General features: G+C 39.4%; 1 protein-coding gene across 4 annotated transcripts in view; it reads right to left on the bottom strand.

Annotated features, from left to right (window-relative positions):
* Window positions 1–5790: 5790 nt before the first annotated feature.
* tfeb (transcription factor EB) overlaps window positions 5791–25122 on the bottom strand; it is a 28242-nt gene continuing 8910 nt past the window's right edge. For 2 of the 4 annotated variants that reach the window (XM_067504295.1, XM_067504296.1), the window contains exons 2-11: window positions 19186–19290; window positions 18174–18347; window positions 14754–14852; window positions 14432–14620; window positions 13684–13773; window positions 10164–10281; window positions 9859–9915; window positions 9255–9330; window positions 8991–9138; window positions 5791–8902 (exon numbers count right to left, since the gene is read on the bottom strand). In XM_067504295.1, the coding sequence (XP_067360396.1) occupies window positions 8345–8902; window positions 8991–9138; window positions 9255–9330; window positions 9859–9915; window positions 10164–10281; window positions 13684–13773; window positions 14432–14620; window positions 14754–14852; window positions 18174–18347; window positions 19186–19215 (1539 nt within the window). In that variant the 5' untranslated portion in view covers window positions 19216–19290 and the 3' untranslated portion in view covers window positions 5791–8344. Of the gene's footprint in view, window positions 8903–8990; window positions 9139–9254; window positions 9331–9858; window positions 9916–10163; window positions 10282–13683; window positions 13774–14431; window positions 14621–14753; window positions 14853–18173; window positions 18348–19185; window positions 19291–20927; window positions 21033–25122 lie in introns of all 4 variants that reach the window. The other 2 variants (XM_067504293.1, XM_067504294.1) reach the window with 2 other exon arrangements.

Below are 25122 nucleotides of genomic sequence, written 5' to 3'. Positions count from 1 at the left end.
GCTGAGGAAGATGCATATTGTATACAAGTATATATAAGTACATTTTTTCAGATGGTGGAAAGGAAATAAATCTTGAGGGTCCGGTAGTTTATTTGTGCGTTTTATGTTTTTACTCTTTTGACTCCTTTTACTACTCTGGTAATGGTTTAAGTGACTTACAGTGATCTCAGGTGGATGTGTTATAGGTAATAATAATAATGATGCATTAACAAAAGATACATTATTATTTTTATTTATTTATTATTTTTATAGCACATTATATATTGTTTAGATCAGTTTTCATATTCTTGCAGGTGACTGACAAATTAATATGACTAATAGGATTAATATATGTAATATATGTAATTAATATATGTAATATATATAATAAGTACATATATTAAATTATTGTGATAATGTGATTTATTCTGAATACATAAAGTATATATCTTTTCAAAACCTTATTGATCAAATTTTCAAACATATCACAGTAAAAATATATATATTGATATAGTTCATACCCCCTTATTTTGAAACTCACAAATGTAGTATAATTTTGGAAGTTAATTTCACTATGAAGAAAAATTTGTGATAGGTAATTGAGCAAAATAGAGCATCATGCATAACCCACACCAATAAAATTGTCCTTACAGATTATAGCAAATTAATACATCAATAATGTAAATCTCTGAAATGAATCATTTTGCATAATGATTATTTTAAATTTAACATTTAAAAACATTTTGGGCTGTTATTTCCATGATCTCAGTGATAGTTGCATTTTTACGTTTTACAGGATATTGTTGCTTTTTATCAAGTTAACAATCGGAATACTTAATGTATGTTTGTGGAAACTCATGCAAAGATGCAGACAGCCTCTTATCCATTTAAACTTAAGCCATGCTGAGTTTAACACCCAAGGGAGCAGAATAGGTCAGAGGGGTGATAGAGAAGTGCCTCTGCAAAGAAAGACAAGTGCTATTAAAGATCTAAATAAGGAACATGGCATGGCTTGCTGTGGAGGTGAACAGACTGGTCTGTTTCTCTGTCCTTTCATGTATAAAACATCTCTCTCTGTTTCACCCCAAGGTTCAAAAGCCCAGGGCCCAAGAGACCAACACAGTCTTTTAAAGATATGTGCTCACTTAATCACTGAAGAAAGGGGCCCCTAGAGCTAGCCTAATATTATAATTAATTAATTCAACCAAAAAGGGGTATTAAATTTCCTCCCTCTTAGGATATCAGCTGAATACATTGACCTTTGTGGAAATCGCCCTCTAATTCGAATCAGGTTTCTAAGCCGTTTACAGGCTAAAGTTGTTTCTTTTTCTCTTCTGTTGACTTCTGGATCTCTTTGTCCGCACAAGTTTGTGCAGGAGGTTTGGAAAGCTTTATGTGTGAGGCTGAAGCTTGTGTGTGGAAGAGTGTAGGTTTGTCCCTATTTGTGCCTCCATTTTGTGCCATCCTAGATTCATGTATCTTCCTCTTCATGAATTTCCAAGATCGTGTGTGTTTCTGAGCACGTATATATAAGTGTGAGTGTGCACGAAAGTACTTGTGAGTGTGAGTGATCCCTAGTTTTATCTCCCTGCTGTAACACAGAAAAGAACAGAAACTTTTCTTGTTACCGGAGAGAGTGGTAGAATAGCAGGCAGCTAAGTCTCTGTCTATCTCTGTCTCTCTCTCAGCGGTGTAGCTGACTCCCCAGTGTACTCTGGGTCTTCAGTAACTCTGACTGAAGTTCAGAAGGGTTAGGTAGTATACTCAAGAGGAAGGGGGAGACATCGGGGGGAGGAGGATGGGGGGGTTAAGTAGGATTGGAACAGTGGCAGTTTTAAAACAGAACTTTAAATCTCCACCTACGAGAGAGAGAGAAAGAGAGAGAGAGAGAGAGCGAGGACAATGGCGTCATGTGGCGTGCCGTTATCTTCAGGTCTCTGAAAGGCGGGAGACGAGAGAATGAGAATAAAAAGAAGCTTGAAGAAGGGCATAAATGTGATAACAGCTGTAGGCTGTATAATCCATACTGCTTTTCAGGGAGGTATGGAAAAAAGTCAAATCTTTGCAACCTTCAGATCGTAAGTTCACTGACACAGTCTCTCACTCAAAACAAACCAACTGAGGGGAGGAGGATTTGCAAGATGGATGAATGGATGAGTGGATGGATGGATGGCTGGATGGACTGGCAGATAGAGAAACAAACACAGCAAAAGAACAAACAGATCTCAAGGGCTTAGGCTACAATGAATCCCGTATGCCAGGCCATTAGTTAGTCAGTGATCTTCATGGTTTTTTTGGTTGTCCAGGGCGATAATGTTGTTCATCATATGAGGTGTCGCTCACAATAAATTCCAAGTCTGAAAGGAACCTACACTGAGGACGTGATACAGAACTCATCACTCTCATAGTCATTCAGTCAAGCAGCAGAAAAAAAGATGGAACAGTTAACCTTCAGAATGTGACAATTTCCATGTCAGATGATTATTTATTTTAATAATGATGAGCTTAATTTAGCATTTCTCACTAAACTGCAACCCAAGAAGATCTTACACTGTTTGTGTTCCATCTTTGATCATTCATGCAGCCGAACAACAGTTTGTCTATTACGTTTCCAGGCAGCCTGCTGGGGATAGTTTAGAGATGGCACCATGTCTTAATTTTACAGAGGTTGCACCAGATGCTCTTTCTGTAGGCGGTTGACATTAACTACAAAAGCAAACAACACATTCATTTTCATGGGTAAGAAATGTCAATCAGACCTTAAGTGTCTTAACTGTGTTGTAGACCACTAACTCCCCCTACTGGCTTTTGAGGTGTTCTATAGGGACACATTACTGTAGGAACACTCAATACATGGACTTCATTTAGGAAAAAAATGAAATGCCATCAATAAAGCAGCAATGAACTGATTTGTAATTTATTTCAGATTACGTTTTTTTTAATTATAGTTTTAAAATATGTACTTTTTATGCCTGTAGTCAGTTGTGAGTTTTTAAATTGCAGTAAACCCACAGTTGCAGGTAAAATCGTTGCACAAAGCCATCACGACCCCTATGTTCTCAACAACTTCTATGTGCTACTCACTCTAGTTGGGGTTAGGGGTCTTGCTCAAGGACACCGCAGTGGTGCTGAAGGAGGGGCAAGTACTGCTTTTTTTAACTTGCCCCAATCACATTGAGTCCTGCCGGTCTGGGAATACATGCCTGCTTCTTGAACCATTAGACCACCACTGCCCAAATACAGTGCATTTCCAAACAAGTCACTTTTCTAGTTTGCTTTTTCCTCCATTGCAGCATGACCAAAGTTAGAAAAAAGTATAAAGACCCCAAACACCACCCACCCCACCACCACCCAGTGCTCACCTTATTCCTTCACCTGCAGACACATGAAAAGACTGATCTGTCCATGCCACTGTTAATGGCGGGGACATTATTCATCTCTCCAGCCAATTTGAGCTCCTTTTCTTTCAGGAAGAGAAGCATGAAGGGTTGAGAGGAGTCAGCGAAGAGTATTAAATATGTAGAGGAAGATGGGCAAAGGAGTGTCAGAATAAAAAGGGGCAGGAGAGGTGGGAATGAAGAAGCATTGGAGGTGCGTAGTGATGGTGTCAAAACAAAGTTAGTGACAGAATGTGAGGTAAAAGTAATAGAAACAGTCGTGGCTTTGTTTGCATGTTTGTGAGCATTCATTTTTGAACTTTTAAACAGTTGCTAATTTAATAAAGGGGAGTTTTTTATCAAATGAAGTTTAGACATTGAACTAAGCAACGTTCTTAAATCTGCATTAGTGATGATTAATGGCTCTAAACTTGATGTTGTGTCAATGTGCTATCTTCATTAGAGGCTTTTTGATAGGTGGCCATCAGGTCCTAACAGGAGTATGTGTGCCTGCGTAGGCTATAAAAAGTGTCCCCAGTTTCTTTCTATGTGGTAAAAGCCAGTATCTTTGGTGTGAGTTCTAGTCTGCCTGTCACGAAGGACATACAGTGGGTGGCCTGGGCAGGAGAGATCATGAAGCACACTGTGATTGACAGTATCTTAATGGAGGAGTACGGATCAATAGGTAATATCAGCAGGTTTTAATTCAAGGCAACACACATAAACCTTTACCAACTTCACAATGTCACTCAGTGTTCATAAAAGTTTTCTCCACATCCCCTCGGACAAAAAGAAATAAATCCATCTAAAAGTCATCTTAGTTTTATAGTCCTCCCCCCTCCTCTCATCTTCTCCTCCTTTCATTCCCCCCTCATCTCCATTTTGATGTCTGTCTATTAGCAGAGGGTGAGGCCTTTCCTGTTCTCACATCCAGGGGCTAAATTAGCTCAATCAGCCCCCTTTCACCTCTCTTCCGTGGGCTTCAAGCTGAGTGACACACTGCTCCCTTGGGAAGGAGGGAGGGAGGACACACACACACACACACACGTGCACACACATTGCACCAGCGGCCAGAAGAAGACCAGTTCCCAAAGTTGTAGTAAGAAAAGGGGAGGAAAAGAATCTGCATCTTTGCATTTGTCTTATTTTTCCTCACCTCTCTTTATGGCACAGTAGTGCACTTCAAGGGGCCTAAACATCAGGAAGAAGTAATGAGTGTTTCTTCACTCCACCTTGTGTACACACTACACCTGGGCTAAAATCTTCATGCCTGTGCCAACATCTCTTAAATTACACCTCGTTTGATTTGTCCCCGCTCTCTATCTTACTAAACAGCAGCCCAAGTATCTATGGAAGTGCAAGGCAGGCACTTCTGCTGCGTTAATAGCGGTGCATGTATGTGTGTTGGTGGAGATGGGCAAAAAGGTAGAGATCGGAGTGAGCCATAAGATCTACTCTTTGCAGCTCCTACAGGGATTTATTAGACTGGGGAGTACATTAGCATCATAAAGACCCAGGAGAATGGGGCCAGTGGATGGGCTGCAGACATCACCACTACACTTTAACATGCTCTGCGGCATCAGCCAGTGTGTGTGTGTGTGTCTATGGATAAGGAATAAGATTAGCTTATGATTTAACTTAAGAGGGGCTGTTAGATGGGTTATGGATCATCCTGGAGCAACCCTGGACAATAAATGATGAAAAGAGCTGCAAAAGAGGCAAAAGAGGTGGGAAGAGGCCAACAAAAGGATGGAGGTGAAATGTCAGGCAACCACCATGGAGAAAACATTTTTTTGTAGAAAGGAAGTACTGGGAATAGTTTACTGCTTTACAGGGATTTAATAAAAAGGTTCTGATTCAACAGAAAAGAAAAAAAGCAATTACATACTGCTATTTACTGCACTAAAACATAACCTGTTGGGATTCACTCGACCCTGCTTGCTATTAGCAAATAAGCAAATTTAGATTGGGTTTGCAGCCAACATTAAAAAAAAAAGGTTAATTGCATGACAACAGTCTTTTCTGTCATCACTGTGACTGTATTTTTACAAAAGAGTTAAAGGAGACAAATTATACAAATAGTCCTCCAGTGCTCCCTGGTGGACATATAATGTAAAAACATTTGGTAGGTTTATTTTATTTGACTGCATAAGCTTGAGATTTCAAGTATCCACTTGTGTAAATTGCATTCTGGACCAGGATTGGCCTCCGAACAAGTTGTGATGTCACAAAATCCTATTGCAGGTGCACATCACCCTGTGTTTTGTGGAGGGGATGGACACACGGGCATTTTCCATATTCAGCAGATCGAGAAAACATCTTTGTGCTCAAGTGAAACAATGTTTCTCTCCGATAGTTACTAGAAATATGTACACAGAAACACCATGATTTCTCAACTTATATTAATTAAAAATAAACACTAAAAGCCAGTGAATGAATTTTGCTGAAATATTTTATATTCTCAAAAAAATCAGATCCATTTTTCCCTGTGTAGCTCTGGAGAGCGCCCTCTAGTGGAGGAGTAGGGGCAGCCTGAGCTTCTCTTTGGAGTGTTGGCTGGGTGACAATACAACAAACTGGCTGAGAGGAAAAAGGCACAACTGGCTGACAGACAAACACAGAGTCAGTGATACAACACAATGGCAACCACAACTCCTCGGCTCAGAGTTTATGTGAAGTCAGTCGTTTTCCGGTCTCCAAGGAAACCAAAGTCAGGGTGGAAGGAGGCACGGCAAAATCGCTGACCTGCTTCAGTCTGACTAGGGCCAATAGAAAACCTTACATTCACAAAATAGGCTATTTGAAATTTGTAATAAAAAAAAATCATCAATATTTGGCTCTAAATTTTATAGAAAACCAAAATCCAAATCATATAAAAATGGCACCATAAATGTACATAATCTGTCTCATGTCACTTGAAATTGGAAAGTTTATAAATGGCTTCCTTTGAAATATTGGTTTCTTCCTAAAAATGGCTCTGAGGAGATAGGGTAGTTTTGGAATAAAATTTAAATAAAACTAAAACAACAAATACAAATAAAATACATTTAAGTGGGTTTGTGGCATAAAACATCTGAAATAAATCTTAATCCATAATTCTTTCATGTACAAAGTAAAAACAATAACATAGTTTCCAGTGCTTTGGGAGATAGAATAAAAACGAACCATAATAAAGAAAACAAACACTTATTTTAATTAAAGAAGAAAAAAAAATTACCATCAAAGTTTTTCTTCTATCTTTATCAGTACTGATCATAAGCTATATGAAATCAAAGTCTAGCCCCAGGTCTACAACTCAGGTCTACCTCCAGCTGCTCCAACCATGGCTGTAACAACACAAGGCAGTGGGATAACGTGGCAGTTGAAGGCCTGAGCTTCACCTCTGCAGCTGGCAGTTTCCCTTGGCCCATCAGGGGTGAGACTGAGGCACAGGAGACTTGTTAACGTCTTGATGTGAAAACAGTCTTAAAGCACACTGCATATAAGTATGTACAGTGTGTGTGTCTGAATGTGAGCACTTTCATGCATGTGTGTATTAGGTGAGTGCGTATTTAAAGCGTGTCTGTTTTTGACCCAAGTGTGACTATGAATATATGCATGTGTGATTTTGGTGTGATTTTACTGTGAAACTATTACTATTACTACTGCTGCTGTTGTTGTCAGCAGGGACAAATGCACCTTTTCTTCTTTCTTTCCGGCCCAATTAAACTTCATATTAGCTTTCCTATGTTTTCGCTATTAAAACATGCCATACATTTGAGGCACAACAGCTGCAAAAATCAAAAGGCACAACGATAGGGGTTACAACCCTAATGCTGTTTAGGTTAACGTCATCTTCTGTTTAAAGTTATCCTGCATGTGTCTTATACAATACCAGGGAATTGTGAAGAATATCAACTTGTTCTATTTTCTATAAATCAACACAATGTAAAGTGTCTTTGGATGAATGTCAGTATATATATATATATATATATATATATATATATATATATATATATATATATATATATATATATATATATATATATATATATATATATATATATGTATATGTATATGTATATATATATATGTATATGTATATATATATATGTATATATATATGTATATATATATATGTATATATATATGTATATATATGGACAACAGTGTATGTGTGCATTTGTGTATTGTTTTAACAAAACTAAAGTTAGATCTAGAGGATCAGCGTCTTTCAGTGTCCACTGAGGCAACACACTTGAGCTTAGCAGGTTAGCACAGCTTGTGTTAACCTGCTAAGTAAAGTCTGTTATTCCACTAACAGACTGGCAACAAAACAAAGTGGCTGCATCCTCTTAATATAAATTATGCATGCAGAACCATAAAGCTTTTTCAATTTTATTCACCATCGCTCATTCAATCATTTATGGTTACTAAAAGAGGCTGATGTAAAGGGAGAAAAAAAACTTGTCCTCTATCAAGTGAGGCCGTGCACTCGCTTGTCCTTGTATCTGATAACTTCAATCTAATTAACTGCTGGTTTTTGTCCCTTGTTTAATTATAATTCAGAGCCAGCGTTGTGGAAACAAGGCCAAGTGTGCTCTATAACTCCTGACCTGGCAGTGTTTCAAGCTGCTTAGTTTATCTCAAATGCACTTGTGTAAGTGTGTGTGTGTGTGTGTGTGTGTGTGTGTGTGTGTGTGCATGGTTAGACTCCTCAGTTTGTATCTAATGTGCTCATGGTGTGAGGAGTGCTATGTACCTTCTTTTGCTTGTGCTGTTGACAGATAATTGTACCAAAAGTGAACGTCAGTGTATAACTGTGTGATGTGTGCAATATGTGCTCTTTGTTGTGTCTGTGTTCTTGGTGAATGTCTTTTGTGTGGTGGCTCATTTATTTTTCTCATGTGTGCTGTATATGTGTCAGTTTGTGCTGATGTACTGTCACTTCCTCACGTACACATGTGTGCTTGTGTTTGTATGAGTGCATGGGGTGTGTATGCATGTGTCTACTGTATGTCTCCATCCTCTATGCTAAAGCTGGATCTGCGGCTGGAGTCGACCGAGGCTTCAGGGGACATTGCAGAGAGCAGGGGATCTCTGCCCATAGGGGAAAAGGGCTCGTCCATCATCAGGAAGCTCAGCTCGCCTCTCTTCCCCTGCACGTCCAGTTCACCCAGGTCGCCCAGCCCCGACATGCCGTCTGAGAAGCTGGGTATCCCATTGCACAAGTCCAGTGACTGGGCATAGTCAAAGGGCTGGGAGCTGCCAACAGCTGGGAACTGAATGGGCGGCTGAGGCTGCATGTGGTGGTGGAGTGGTGGCAGTTGCCTGGGTTGAGGCTGAGCCTGGCCCTGGGTGTGGAGGTGGTTTTGTGGGAGAAATTGGTGTTGAGCCTGGTTCTGGGGTAGGTGCTGGGGATGGTGGTGGGCTTGTACCTGGGGGAGAGAAAGGTTCTCCTCTGGGCTCATCTCTTGTTTTACATATGAAGCCATCATTTCAGTTGGGTTCAGGCCTGAGGGAGATGTGCTGGGCAGGCCATGTAGACGTGCCTGCATCTCTAACTCCTGTAGAGAGTGGGTGGAGGATTCCATCATCACTACCAATTTATTTGCTTTGTTTGTACGTTTCTGTGTGTATGTCTGAGTGTGTTACCTGAATGCGTAGCATCAGCTGTTTGTTAGCCATCTCCATCCGTTTGAAATTGGTTTCCACCTCTCTGGTTCTCTGTACATCCTTCTGCATGCGTTTGATGTACTCAACAGATGCACGCAATATGGTGCCTTTGTTCCAGCGCACATCACTACGCACACAATAAAGTATATACAGACAGTTTCCACATTTACGTAACTGGCAGTGACAGATTTTAATTAAAAATTTCATCTAAACAGAAGCAAAGCATAAAAAATAGCAACTCACAGATCATTGGTTTTTGGTATCATGGTGCCCAGCTCTTTGATACGGTCATTGATGTTAAATCTCCTCCTTCGTTCAACTATTAAAGAGGAAAGAAGAGAGGAAGAGGAGAACAATGAGAAACAAAGGAAATTATATTATAAAGTCAAAAGTACAAACAGAGAACTTGTACATGACCAACTTTTTGAACTACTGAAGTTAGTTTTATAAGTAGAGAATCTTGGCATTGATAGTGCATGAGCGAAGACTTTTGAGACATACAATAGGAGTACAGAACAGTCCATCCTGGAAATACATAGCAAAGCACAAAAAACAGAGATAGACTTAGAAAAAACACACAGTCACAGGCAATTGCACTGAAGTGCCAGAACAGCAGAAATTACCAGGTTAACCATCCACCCACTAGTTGCACTAAGTCAGCTAAATCAGCCCAAGGCTGTATTCAACTGTTTCAGCAAGAGTGTGTGCATGTGTGCGCGCGTGTGTGCATGTATGCATGCATGTATTCCTAAGTGCATGTACAGATTAAACTGAAAACAAAAAAACAAAAGGGGGGTTGACAATTTGGGTAAAAGTAAAGACTGAGCTTGCTGAAGTAAAGACTTACTTAGATTGTGGTTGTCTTTCTTCTGTCTCTCCTTGGCCAGCGCACGGACTTCTGCGTCTTTGCAATAACAAAAAGCGATTAACTAATGGCTGAGACTGTGCCATATCTCGGCACCAACAGTTCTCTGTGTCAACACATTCCAAACCATAAATTACAGGACAAGGTGGAATTTATTGTTTTAGATTCACTCAATGACAACCAGTCTTCTACATAACATTTTAATAGTTTGAGCAAGTTTAGATGGTTTGAGCAATTTCCGAGCAATTATAATTTTACGACAGTTTATAAAACTTTGACTTTAGCACCTGACAGTTCTCGTTTGATGGTCAGATTGGCAGGACAGGAGTTACTGGTCATTGCAATGCCTGGCCCTTTCATCCCAGGACCTGTATACACATCCAAGTGACTACTTGACAGTGGAAGCTGTGGAGAATACAAGGATGCAGACACATTAAGAAAAGAAGAGACATGAAATTGTTCCCCCCTAAACCCCCCTACAAAAAAAACAAACATACTGTCACATTACACAACATGAACTTTTGATGATTTAGCTGTTGAACTGAATAAAAATTTTGAAAAGTTCTTAAAACATTAAGTCAAACTCATGTCAAATAGGTGTAAATCTAAATCATTTGCACAGGTTTCCTAGATGACTCATTATCAGCTTCCTACACCTTTGGTAAGTGCCTTTATAAAGTCAGTATTTATGTATATAGTGCTGTAGAGAGCAGAAAAGAGGGGATAATGCAATACTATCACACATGAGAATGGCCTGCCAAACACACAGCAATGATTAACTATCATCCTATCTGCGTTATCTCTCTTTATGGCTTGATACTCTCCTCTGCCTTCTCTAGCTCCTGAAGCCTTAAGCAGAGGTCTCCCAACTCTTGCACTTTAGACGTTGTGTAACAGCTGTGACATACTGTAGTTTTATATGGACTCCTAAACAAATGTGATTCTCTTTTAATTGTATAGTTTAAAGAGTGCACTGGACAGTTTATGTCTTGTTACCACACACCCCGAAGCGAGGGCAAATGTGTTGCTGCTAATGAGGCTTGAAAGATAAAGAACTGAAGGGAAAAGATGCCTTATCTACTAGCTACTGTGTGAGCTGTGAGATCAAACACATTCAGACACATAAATATACACACAGAGCTCTGCAAGTTGACTTCTGTATGTAAATTGTACAGCGTTAGAATTTTTTCAGAGGATCCAAAGAACACAGAGATAAAGTGAAAATACCTGCAATATCCAGATTGTTTTCCAAAATTAATAGACTATGTTAAAATTGATGCTGGATGTTAATGCTAAATAATATTTTATGTGTGGAAAACTGTGTCTTAAATCATCTAGTTAAACTTCACCAATTTTGAACTTGCTCTCTATGGCCTTATTTTAGGGTTTAAAAGTACATTAATGCTTTTAAACTTCCCTCTGACTTCCGTGTATTAAAATATTTCTCTGCTTCTAGCTGAAAAACTCCTCCAGATGATATCACATGTAGGATTTTTTTATCATTAGGAGTTCAGATGACATCATCTGAGGGAGCTCTGGAAATGCAGGTTAACCATAATTACAAATTCTATAGTATGAGCAACAAGATGGCACAATCTGTACTGATGGTTCCTCCAAGTGATGGCATTTTTCGTCTAGAAGTTGAGAGATATTTTGATAGAGGGATGTCACTGGGATGTTTAATGGCATATCTGTACATGTACTACTCATACTGGAACCAAAAGATGGAAGTTCAAAAATCTGTGAAGGCGTCTTTTAATCACAGTGGACTTTATCATAACAGAAACTGTAGTTTTTTTTCAATACTTTAAACATGACTTGTTCTGCAAAAAATCTGACTAGGAACTTGTTTCTAGAATCTTCACATCATTCCAAGTGACAGCATTAACTGCTTCCATCCCATGCACACACATAAAGAGAGTCATTTTTTACTCGTGCCTGGTATTCAGTGGTGTTCCCAGCTTTTTGCTTTTTGCTTGGGATTCCAAGAATTCCATGGAGTTTTCCACTTTAATCCCCATAAGGCTTAAGCAGGTGAGTTTTAATAATCAGACTGACAGTCAGGAATAAAGCTGGAACTTTACTTTCTAGTGTATTTTAACACAAAGCATACTACCATATCTAACTTTACAGCAGCAGTAATACATTGTGAAACTACACCACTATTAACACATTGATCTGTGCTTTGTGTTTTTTCTGTTCATTTCATTGTACAAGTTTCACACACACTAATCATCCTAGGGGCACATAATCCAATCATGTTATAATTGACCACACTCATACAAACACATGCATAAATCAATCAAGCACAGAGAAAGAAATCAGATAAAGCTAGAAGAGACTGTTCTCTCTCTCTCTCTCTCTCTCTCTCTCACACACACAGCTGTGAATCAATATGTCAGACAACACCATGTGTCAGGGCCTGAAGTCCAGATTTGCAAATATTCATACTCCAAATGAGCAGTTACCCCCAAGATGATGTTCAACATCAACTCAAACCCTGACAACAACCCTGATTTCAGCACAGAAACACCCATCCACAAAAATGTAAAAACCCCTTTCAAATTTATTAATTCCCTGCTATGCGTCATCTTTTAACCAGGGACCACAGACAGGATGTTAGAGCTGCCACTCCAGTCCAAATTGTGATTTACTTTGAACAAAAGCCAACTCCTAGCACACCAATTAAACTCATGTTAAACAATCCTGCAAAGAACAGCACTCCAGTATCTTACCAGCTGAATCTGTTCTCCTTCAATAACTTCCACAATCGCATAAGTCTTACTCATCTCCTTCATCCTCTACTCCTTCCCTCACCACTCAGGTGCCCGTTCTTCTTCTTTCTTAGACACAGGTAGCACACAGAGCAGCTCTCTCTAACACTACTGCCCCGTCCTGGGAGAATGGCCTCAGTAGCACCAATTCTCTCTTTCTTCTACCTCCGCTCCCCACTAAACAAAAGTGAACTTTCCCCTAACTGGACTTTCAGCCTGTTTTCCCCTTGCACATATTGCCCTCACCCCCTTTCCCTCCTCCCTTCTTTTACTCCCCCTCTCCTTCTTTACCTCCCTCTCTCTCTCTGAATGCGTTGTAAACAAGTTGAACTCTAACTGCTGGCAGTTTAATTGTTAATTTTCTGATGTTCCCTCAAACACAGAGCACTGTACGGTCCTCACCTAACATGTCGTACTTTATGGTTATACCTTCATCTAACATGGCGTAGGGATGGAATATTTAGTGCTAAAGTCAATTTAACACTTTTTAAGTTCATCTGTGAGTTTGGATTTATACTGCTGCAAGTGGATGTAAGAACAGACCAAACATATCTGCCTTGTAACACTTTCTGGATTCACTGTGGTTTAACAGGATTAAGACACCGTCACCATCCCTACACATTTAGTAAATGTGAGAATTGGGAATGCTGAAGTACTTTTGAAGGAATGCATTTAAGGTGTATGTAAACAAAAAACAAAATATGCATTTTTGCACTGTGGTGTGGGATACATTCCTGAAGTATATCCTCATAACTAGTTAGTTAATAAGTTAACTATTACTATAGAGCACAAATATTTAAGTGTACTCAAAGGTGCCATTTGAAAACAATTTTTTAATAAAAGCTTTTATTTGCAATTTTTTACAAATTACCTAGCTTTTGTAAAAAACAGTACTGCACCAAACCTTTGATAACGATCAAATTAAAACATGACAGAAAAAAGAAGTCAGCTGGATGCAAGGCACATTAGTTATATAAGGAACAATAACACTGCCTTATTGGTGAATTGTCTCTTCAGACTGGTCTCTACTTACAGTGTTTGGCATCTGGACAGAGTCAATGTATGTCTGCATATCATCATAATTGGATTGCATGTCAATAATGTTATCAATGACCTCATCCATCTGAAAAAACAAAACAAAAAATAAAGAGCAACAATGTAATTTATGTAATAATGAAAAAAAAAATATGAAAAATAATACCCAATTTCAAGGCACAGGCTACACTTGATATCTATTATAATGTTAAGCAGATTTCACAATAATGGCATATACTGTAGGCTTCTAGGTAAACTAGCCTGATGACTTTTATGTTATGGTAGGCTAACTGGAAGAACAATTTTCTTTGAGACAAAGAAAAGAGGTCAAGAGTTGGAGGAGGAGAGCTGGGCAAAGTCTGCCAGGTGCTGCAGTGTCCCTGTCACTTGTTAAGCTGTAATTACTGTTGCAAGGCCATAATGGAGCACTTAAATTAACATGATATCCAGTGTTCGTTATTGCCTGTTAGTCAACACATTCATTTTCTATATACAGGACACTAACACCAGTGCATTTGCAAGTGCTGCTCCAACCTACAAAAACCAATCAAATCATTATGACACCTTCATAAAATGTGAAGATAATCTCACTTTGGAGGTAATATTCAATCCTCATAATTTTATATAGGCATGCAATTAAGTCATATTTTAGGAATATTTGTTCAATCAGATTCTTGTAAATTCTACTCTATAAAACTAGGAATGAATGTTTATGCCACTGTCTCTCAACACTTTCAGGCGTTTACCTCCTTCTCGTGGCTGGAACCAATATTGAGCATGGCCATGGGGCTATTGGGGGCACTGTTTCCTGTCATGAGCTGTTCAGTGCGCAAGTGCGGGGAGTGGAGGGGTTGGGGTGCTGGCGCTGAACCCCCTGTGAGTCCCATGTTTGGAGGAGGGGATGGTGGAATCACCCCTGCTACTGCCTGAACTGTCTAGAGACCAAAAGAGAGAGTAGATGATGAAGGAGTTAATGACTGATAGAGTACTTACAGAGATTAATGTACTGCAATACCATGTGTACTTTGTTGAACTATGTGTATCAGACAAAGGCATTCAGGCAGGTACCTGCTTTGTAGCACAGGTGGTGGACAGGTATTCTTTCACCTGCTGCCTCCGAGACTGACGGATGTGGTAGTCTGTAGGGTTCTCGAGGTGAGTCTGTACCTGTATTAAGGATTAACAGTAAACATGTGATTAACTGTTGTGATTCTTATTAACTGTGAAAACTAAAAGGCTTTGTAGCTATTATGTGAAGACATTAATCTAAACAGATTCACCCAAAATGACTTAAGCGTTAATACAGGGACTTAATGGCCTGTCTATATAACTATACTATACAGTACAGAACACTTACAGAACTATACAGTTCATCTATAAGTCTGAATATCATCAGCAATACAGCTTAAGGGATAGGAAAAAAACAAAACTCAAACACGTATAAAAAACTAAATTTAGGCATTCCTATTGCTGCTTGTGTGGGTCTAAATTTGATTTAATGCAAGTTACTAGCACTAACCTGGGAGGCAGCTCTCATGAATGTCATGAAGCACACACCATTTCTGTAGTTCATGTAACCACATACAGTAATTATAGAATTGTACTTTTTATTTTATAAATATTATAGTTATAAGAGAAAAACAACCCTAGATTTAGCATAGTTTTTTTCCGTCACTGCTCAAGGTCACCAACACATGCACAACACATCATCTGAATTACATTTTAAATTATTTATAAACCTCTAGTGACTTTTATGAATTAGTTCTGCATGTTTTGGGACTGGCATTTAAGCAACGAACAGACGACGCACTTAATATGTGCTTTAGCGGTACACAACATTATGTTGTCGATGGATCTGTCCCGTAGCAGCATTTAGTCAGTAATAATGTTTATAAAGGGAAAGCCACGCTAAATCCTCTAGGGAAATGGACTCGCCTCATTCCTTCACATCAAAGAGTAAAGCTCAGCATAAAGCAATCCTACTCCCCATTATTAAAGAAGACTCAGCTTATCAGCTCCTCTGTTTTATAACCAACAGCCAGATTGTATCCAATGAGCTGGAAACACTTGGATAAACTATTCCTACGTCCTAAACATATTCCTAGGTATTCCTCATTTGGGTGAGAGGGCTTCAGCTGCTGGGTCTCATGCAGGGTTGGATGGAAGTGAAGAGACCGTGTGCTGGAGTTTTAGGAGAGGAATGTTGTCCCATTCTTGTCCAATGCAGGATTCCAGCTGCTCAACAGTCCTGCGATTTTGTTGCTTAATTGTTTGTTTTATGATGCACCAAATGTTTTGTATTGGTGAAAGATCTGGACTGCAGGCAGGTCAGTTCAAGACCGGGACTCTGTGCATTGTCTTGGTGAAATATGCATGGTCTTCCCTGAAAGAGACGTCCGGATGGAAGTATATGTTGCTCTAAAACCTTTATGTACTTTCAAACATTGATTCCGCCTTTCCAGATGTGTTAGCTCCCCACAGCATAGGCACTAATGCAGAGATGCAGCTTTTGAACTGTCCGCTGATAACAAGCGGGACCACAGGACAGGGCTTCCACTTTGCCTCAGATCACCTAAATTAGCTTTGGCCTAGAGAACACTGTGGCCTTTCTGGATCGTGTTCACATATGGCTTCTTCTTTGCATCATGCAGCTTTAACTGACATTTGCGGATTGTACAGCAAACTGTGTTTACAGACAGTCATTTTTAGAAGTGTTCTTGAGCCCATTAAGTGATGTCCAGGAGAGAATCATGCCTGTTTTTAATGCAGTACCACCTGAGGGCCCGAAGATCAGATGCATCCCGTTTTGAGATTCGGCCTTGTCCCTTGCGCACATAATTTCTCCTGATTCTCTGAATCTTTTGACATTAAATACTGTAGATGGAGTGATCCTCAAAGTCTTCACAACTTTACATTGAGGAAGATTTTTCTAAAAATTGTTCCATCGTTTTTTGACACAGTTTTTCACAGATTGGTGAACCTCTGCTCATCTTTACATTGGAGAGGATCTGCCTGTCTGAAATGCTTCTTTTATACCTAGTCATGTTGCCAATTAATCTAATTAGTTGTCGAATGCTCCTCCATTTTTTATTTATTTGCAGCAATTACTTTTCCAGCCTTTTGTTGCCCCTCTTCCAATTTTTTTTAAATATGTTGCTGCCGTCAAAATGAGCCAATATTTTCCATAAAATGTTCAAATATCTTAGTTCCAACAACTGATATGTTTTTTATGTTCTATTGAACACAAAAAAATAGGTTTATGAGATTTACAAATGATTGCATTGTGTTTTTATTTTACATTTTACACATCATCCCATAATTTTTTGAATTGGGGTTGTATTTGAAATTTCTGCCACTAAACAAGCACTTTATAATCACACTATTAGCTATGACTATTAATAAACAATATTATATCCATATATGAGTCTAGAAACCTTTTAATCATTTTCCAATTGTGTCATTTCGAAGCCCCAGTCTGGCCACCCCAATAAAACATTTCTAGATCAGCCCCTATTCTTCTGAGCATTGGAAAAACTTTTAATTCCTAACGTTTTCTTCTATCTGGCTCAGCTCTGTAGGCCTTATGAACAGGGTCACCTTATCTCTAAGCGATTTCATAAACACTGTTCCACACACACACACACACACACACACACACACACACACACACACACACACACACACACACACACACACACACACACACACACACACAATGTAAACTGTTGATACAGCAAGTTTAGAAGTGTATACAAACTCTAGATATTTACAATGTAAAGGAACACAAGCAAGAACATAATAGAGTATTGCACAAACCCATATACACACAAACACATGCCATCAAAAGATAAGGACACACACAGGCATCTTTGGAATCAGGCAAAATGTCACTTCAGCTTTATCTGTCCCAATTTGACTCAGACTATCTACGTTGCTCCTGTCTACCCTACCACAAAACATGTCAAACCACTGTTATCTACGGGTCTTACTCCCCTCTCTGACTCCCTACTTGCTAGCTGCTCCACAGCATTGTTCTCTCTATGCCTTCTCTAAATCTGCCCTTCATTGCTTTATGAGATGGCACAATTGCCAGTGAAATCTCTTTACTATAGTCATTATTGCATTCCCACACACTGTCCTAACTTAAAAAAGAGACCACGTAGAAGGATGGGGATGTATTCAGTGAACAAACCTCAAATCCTGCTAGATGTTATGGGGTTTTTTTTTCCTGCCCTGATGTCATGATCAAAAGTACAGGCTACATTCACACACTGACTTACAGTATAATGATTATTAAATTGTGTGATCGATACAAAAAAAATAATAATCATGCTATCATTTTTTTAATTATTTATCACCCTGGCCCTGGGACATTCTGACGGACATTCTATCTGAGATTCCATTGGCTAAATGAGCAATTGCTTAGGTAAGAAATCTGTAAAAAATATAAAAATAAAAAGATTGATGAACTGTTCCATCACTACTGACCTTAAGAACCTCCATAGGGACCTGCATGCTTTGGTAATGCTGTGGAGTGCTAATGGCTGGGGTGGGTGCAGGTGATCCAGCCATGTGATGCTTCATATACTGCAGGGCTGCATTCTGCTGCTGTTGCTGCTGCCGCTCACGCTGCTCCTCTTGCTGCAGCTGGTCTCGCATCAGCTGGATAAACACAGAGACAGACATTGCAGGAATGCTCATTAAAACACTTTGACCCATAAACTGACTATGATGGGTGATGCTACTTTGCTTCTCAGCTTTTTTGGGCGTGAACACAAAAAGCTACCACCTTGTTAGCAAAGAGCAAATGACTGACTGACATCTATAAAATTACCCTGTAGGAAAAGTGTGCACAGTATATACATCCTAAAATATACCAAGGCCACATTCAGACGTATCATTGGAATAAATGGTTGCTACATCTAGATGTCTTTCAATGAATGGCATGCCTAATTGCGCAGATTACAATATCTTCCTCTGCAGTATCCATACAGTCAAACAACAATATGGTCATACTGGGTTGTTCATATCTAAAAAAAAAAAAAGGCATGCATGTACTGTAAAGGGCAAAATGGTGGTGGAATGGTTGGCCCTACTGCTTCAAAGCTTGAAGTACCACAGCTTAAATCCACCGACTACCTGCATTTCTGTGCGGGGTTTGCATGTTCTCCCTGTGCTTTTTTCCCTGTGGGTTTCCTCTGGGTTCTTCGGTTTCCTCCCACAGTCCAAAGACATGCAGTTTGGTTAATTGGTGACTCTAAATTGCCTGTATGTGTGAATTTGAGTGTGAATGGTTGTCTCTCTGTGTGTGTATATCTCTCTGTGTTGGCCCTGAGATTGAGTGGCAACCTGTCTAGGGAGTACTCTCTCACCCAATGATAGCTGGGATGGCATCCAGCCCCCCATGGCCCTGAACAAAATAAGTGTTTAAAGATAATGGATGGATGGAGAGGTGGATAATTGTAGTGTAAATTGGATGGTGCAGTATAGCTGTGCATACCTGCATACGCAGCCCGATGCGTGAGGCCATTGCTGGGGGGCGAGGGGGCAGGGGAGGGCGAGCTGATGTCAGTGTACCGCAGTCCAGCCCGAGAGGTGGAGGAAGCTGTATTAGAGAAAAGAGATTTTTAAAAAAAAAAAATGAAAGAAAAACAGAAACAGAGAAAGATGGTGGAGAAGCATCTCTATCAGAGATCAGCAATATTTCTTAACCAAGAACAGTACTACACATGTCAAAAGTAGATCCAAGTGGTGTATTAGTGACTGCAAGAGAGATGTGAGAAGGGTTGGGGGAGAGTACAACACTGTGACATGCTTTTTTTAAAATATGGCATAACCGAGTTGTGAATAGATAACCCTTATGGTATAGTACATGTCTTACATGCATGCAGATCATGACGTATCTTCAAGCTAATGGGGACAATATGTGGGACATTTCTTCAGTGATAAGATGATGATAAAAAGTTTGGCTATTAGTTTACATAACTGCAAGGTACTGCAAGGTGTCCAACAAAGCTATGTCAAGAAATAGGATGTAGGGGACGATGTAATTGCTATTACCGCTCCTAAAACATTGACATGTTTCGATCTGTTCTATAAATTTTAGATACAAAAAGATTGTGCATTACATATAAAAAAGAAAGTTTGGGAGTTTTTTGGAGCCTGGAGCCTGGTTGAAAGTTTCCACCTGTCACCTCTGGGACTACGGATGTTTTCACTAGTGCTACTAAATTTACAGATATGCCTAAAATTCATCTTGATGTCTGTATCCCTACTGCATCAAAGGCAGCTAGTCAATGTTTTACAAGTTGTTCAAAGACAAATTGTAATCAAATCAAATAAAGTCTTATGTAGCCCAGTTTAACAAATCAAAAAAGCAACAGAGGAGGGATCCCTCCTGCATATGAGATTGGTGTGCAGTAGCCATCTGTACAGAACAGAGCAACATACTACATTTACATTATGGGCAATCAGAAGGATAACTTGTATATTATAAATGTTTATATATATACTGTTACAGTTGCTTCCAATGATTCCTTATGGATAAAACAGATTGCTTCTGATATGTTATGTATTTATGTGATTTCTCTCAGCGTACAAATGATCTTGTTTGGAAATCTTTTTGAGTCAAGTACAAAACAAAGAGAAGGTAACTTTGTAAAACTGTGCTACATAATCATTATCATCATCATCATTGTTAAATCATAGTAAGACATACAGGTAGTAATTAATGTTTGTACATTACCAATCCCCTTAATATTACTGACATATAAATGCAAAGTATGACCCAAGGTTCTGTTGAGCACATAGTGCCAGTTTAGCTGCATCTCCAGGCTAACATCTACATGCTTTCTTTGACCTTTTGACTTTATCCATTTAGTGGTCAACTCTCATGGTTGAGAAAGGTCAGTGTGGTGAATAATTTTTTCTCAATAATCTCCTGCTCCAGGTTTATTCATCAAAAAGAAAAAAATCAAGATGCCATTTCAGAGGTCATGTGGTAGTCATGTGGCCTTGTTGTTTTTGGGTGATCATGTGAGCAAAAGACCATGGGGAACACCCCCCCCACCACTTTACAACATAGCCTCCTCTTTTTTCTCACGCATACATGCTCACAAACATGCTTACTTGCTGATCCTCATTGGGGACTCCCAGGCAATAGTTCCCCTTCTGCAATGACTTGCGTTCATTTCCTGCATGACTAAGCTTGTCTGGACTTGAAGGTGGAATTGTGAACCTAACCTTTATTCTAATGTGTGTGATGTGTTGCCAGATGAGCTGCAGGAAAGCAGTGACAGGGACATCAGTCAGAATCTGATTCCTCCAGTCTCTCATCAGAAACAGTGTCTGTATATGGTCATAAAGGGGGAAAGACACAGAGAAAGACAGAGGAAGAGAAAAGCTCATTGTGCATGAGGTACAATAAGAAGGGCAGCTCCTATTGAGAAGGACTGAAGCCGCCTGTTGTCCGAAGTGTACATTTCGGCACCCGAGGGGGAAGACACTGCCTGCTTTGTGCCCATTGGATTGCCCACATGAAAAACACACAGCCATGCAGATACACGTCGAAACAAACACACATTCCAAACACAACTTGGACTAAAGGAAAGGTTGATTCCACATACCCAAACTACAGACTAAAACACTCACATCTCCAGAAATAAAAAGGTACAGATGTAAAGACACTAATGACCACAGTGATTTCCTCTAACATTTAGAACTACCAATGCTGGTCAAACAACCTGTTTAGCAACTGCTAGCATCTAGAACATTAGAAAAAGACCCTCCTATTTTAGTAGTTGTAGTAGTAGTAGTTGTAGTAGTAGTAGTAACTGTCTCTTCAAAATGCTTCAATACTTATATAGACATACAAACACACACACACATATACGCACAGTGGTGGAATGCTGCATAGTGTATTTATAGAGTCTGACAAGTGGGTGATTACATCTCTAAACTCAAATTGGCAAAGAACGAGAGCCGACCAGAGAAGGACATTTGGTCAATGCTTCCAGTGTCTAAGGATAGATTTGTATGCTGTAGTCACTGTAAAGCTCTTTGAAGCAAAATATTTTGGATATATATAATTTAAAATTCAATTGACTTGAATTCTCTTGAATAGGTATTTACAAGAAAATTAATAAATAGCCCACCATAATATGTTCAACTGTACGGCTGCACAATATAATTGTAGCTAAACAGAGTCAAATTGCAACACTTCTGGTTTGATTAGTTAACTGACAAATCAAGACCGAAACAGGGATGCTGTCCACAATACATAAAACAAGGCTACAGTTTTATTTTCTCATAGAAAGTAAATGCACATTATGTGGCTCTGGCACAGTTTGACTCTAAGATAGTCGTTTTAAACCCCTTCAGTAAACAGACCATGTTTAAAACCCTGCCTAAAATAGCTTATATATTACATAACCTGTAACTGTGACTAAGCCATGACACATACATGTGTTTACTGTAATCCACCACAACAACAACAACACACTGACAGCATTTCACTTCCTGATATTATATGACACACTGCGACCAGACAGCATGGTCTTCAGCATGGGCCTTCCCATTGCCTGGCATCCACTGGGATAAGCAGGCATCTGTGACGCAGTAGACGCACACAAGGGCCATTGTGTGTCCAACGCTGTGATGTCACAGCTCCTTCACTTCAATCAATGACAGCCAGTAGGAGGATGCAGAGCGGAGGAAGCCAAGGTCATAGGTCGACTCTAGATTGTGCCACAGATTAGTCACAAACACACATGCCAACAATATGCACACAACACACAGATGTGTGCAAAGCATACAATACATAGAAGAAAACATGTGGCACTGTGGTGACAGCTTTAATTGCCTCTTATTAAATAATAGGAGGCAACTAATACACATATACACAAAAGCATAAACACACAGCGGCAGTGTGGGGGCATAGCACCTGTGCATAGAGACATAGTGTTAATTTGTAGAGAGTGTATTTTTGGAAGCGAGAATGCAATGCCAAGTGAGGCCTTTTAGAAGGCCAACAATTACATGTAGGATGTGTATTGTACATTTAGTCAGGTGTCCTCTGCCAAAAATACCCATGTGCAATCACATGTGGACACAATAAAATCTAAATATGTAGGACAAGTGAAAAATCAAAAAGTTGTGATATTTCTGTATCATGATCCCACCAGTTTTGCAGGTAGGCAAAAATTCCTCAGGTTCTCAGACAAACATTAAAAACACAATTTTAAAAATGAATTCCACATCACTTATGACAGGGTAAAGGGTTTTTTAGCCTTTTTGGCTAATCCTCTGAAAATCTGAGAAAACATTTCTGTTTGACTTGAAAGTTTTTTAGATTGATTGAAAGTCTCAAGTTGCACAAAGTGACTGTAGTAAACTAATAATCACATCAAAACATGTATAAATGTGTCAATGTGTGTATACACATTTTGCACTTCAGCTTTTTCATCACTGCACAGACACATGCGCACTTACACAAACACACACCCTTTCCGCATTAAGCTGTCTGTCTGCCTGCTCTGAGGACCAAAATAACCCTCCCCCCGCTCTCTGTTCTCCTTTTCAGGAACACCCTGTTCCCCTGAGTGATGGTGTGTGTGTTTTTTTGTTTTTGTTTTGTTTTGTTTATGTGCATGTATATGTATCTGCAAGCCTGTGTGCATGTGTGTGTTTGTGAGCAGGTTGGGAAGAGAGGGGCCGTTGTGTGCATGTATATAACTGCTCTAGTGTCTGTTGGCTTTTGAGTGGACTGTTACAGAACATGTAAGTAGACCCACAGTACATTATGAATATTCTTAAACCCCCATCACCACACACACTTGAATGGTAAGTTTGGTAGGATTATGTGACAACACTGGCATGGAAAGTATGGGGTCCTTACCCCTTCCTCTTTGGTCTGGCATACACACAAGCCCCATTAGCAACAGAACACGCCTAACGCTTCTGCATGGACACATGGACAGACAGACTGGCAGACATAGAAACAGTTGGATCATGTTCAGACACTCAGGAGTGGTATTTTCTTGGGTCAATTGCAGCTTTAGATATAAAACCCTTCTGGTTTCACCTCACATTTGTACTAATTACATAAGATGCTAGGATTATAGTTATGGCATACATGGGTTGGTGTTCACATCAACAGGCCACAACAGCATATACATAGAGGCATAGAAATGCATGTACCTGTTCAAGAGAAGAAAAAAAAAAAGAAAACAAAAAGGGTTCACAAGGAGGAATACACTTTGCTTTTGCAGCTGACTACATGTCTGGATGCTGGAGAAAGTGGATGGCAATGTGCAATCTGGGAAGGTCACATGACAGAGAGTGATGAAGATAAGTGATGAAGGTGTGAAACTGAAGAGACAAAGACAAAACCAAGGAAAGAAACACAGAACAATATGGTTACAAAATGTCACATAAAAATTAAATGTTTAATGGTAGTTGTAGGAAAGCAACAGAGAAGGCAGTGGAGTGTCAAAAGGGTAAAGCAGCAGGTGTGCAACCAGCACTGAAGAATTTCCAAGGCGGAAACACAGGAGGCAACAGACCGTGGTTAAACATGGGTATACAAATATATATAGAGAGATAGAATGTTGTCCGGGTTAAATACTATAATTCTGCTACAGTACACATCTTGAATTAAGTTGTTTAGTTAGTTTTTTCTATTATGTAAATACTTGCAGTTCTGTTGCAGCTGGTTCTCAGCCACTGTGGTCTCAAGTTGGCAATGGGACGTTTTGGCACTCTCATATTTTGATTACGCTCTTTTAACATATCATAGTGTCGAATCAGTACAGGTTTAAGCATGCTCATGTGGAAGGTTTCTTTAATACTAGTGCTAAGTGAGTTGTGCACTCATGCAAAATATTCAAAGACTGCAGCCTCTTCCTTTGGAGATACATTTTTTCGTGGTTGGGGTAAAGACACAAATGCTGTAAAATGGCCAGCGTCCTTGTAGTAGATAGAACCTTTGGTGTCAGTATCCAACTTTCTGAATGGTATCTCAATGAATCACCAGAACTCAGCAACTATTTGAATGATAACCTATATATAATTTTAGAGTGGGCTTTGCCGAGGGTAAAACTTTCAACTGTGCCCCACTTTGCACAGGGCATTAAGTGCATTCTACTTCTTACAATAGGTAATAGAAAAAATAGCTAGGAAAGGCTGACTGCAACTTCATCAAAGTACAACACAATGTTATAAAGGAAAGACAACACACTAGCATCATCAATAATAACCACAATGCATCACTTCCCCTTTCCTTCCATAAGTTTTCACAACTCCTAGTTTTGTTAGCAGTGAAGCAACTTCCTTTGCAGGCTATTGAGAGGAAGAATACCAGCTGTTTGTTGTACCATCATTTGTAGGACTTGCTTTAAGCATGATGCTCGCTTTGATATAGACACCCATACTTTATAGA

Source organism: Channa argus, chromosome 5 (assembly GCF_033026475.1).
Source record: "Channa argus isolate prfri chromosome 5, Channa argus male v1.0, whole genome shotgun sequence".
In the NCBI taxonomy this organism is placed as follows: Eukaryota; Metazoa; Chordata; class Actinopteri; order Anabantiformes; family Channidae; genus Channa; species Channa argus.
Note: the sequence above shows the minus strand (reverse complement) of the source record. Positions and strands in the feature narration are given on the sequence as shown.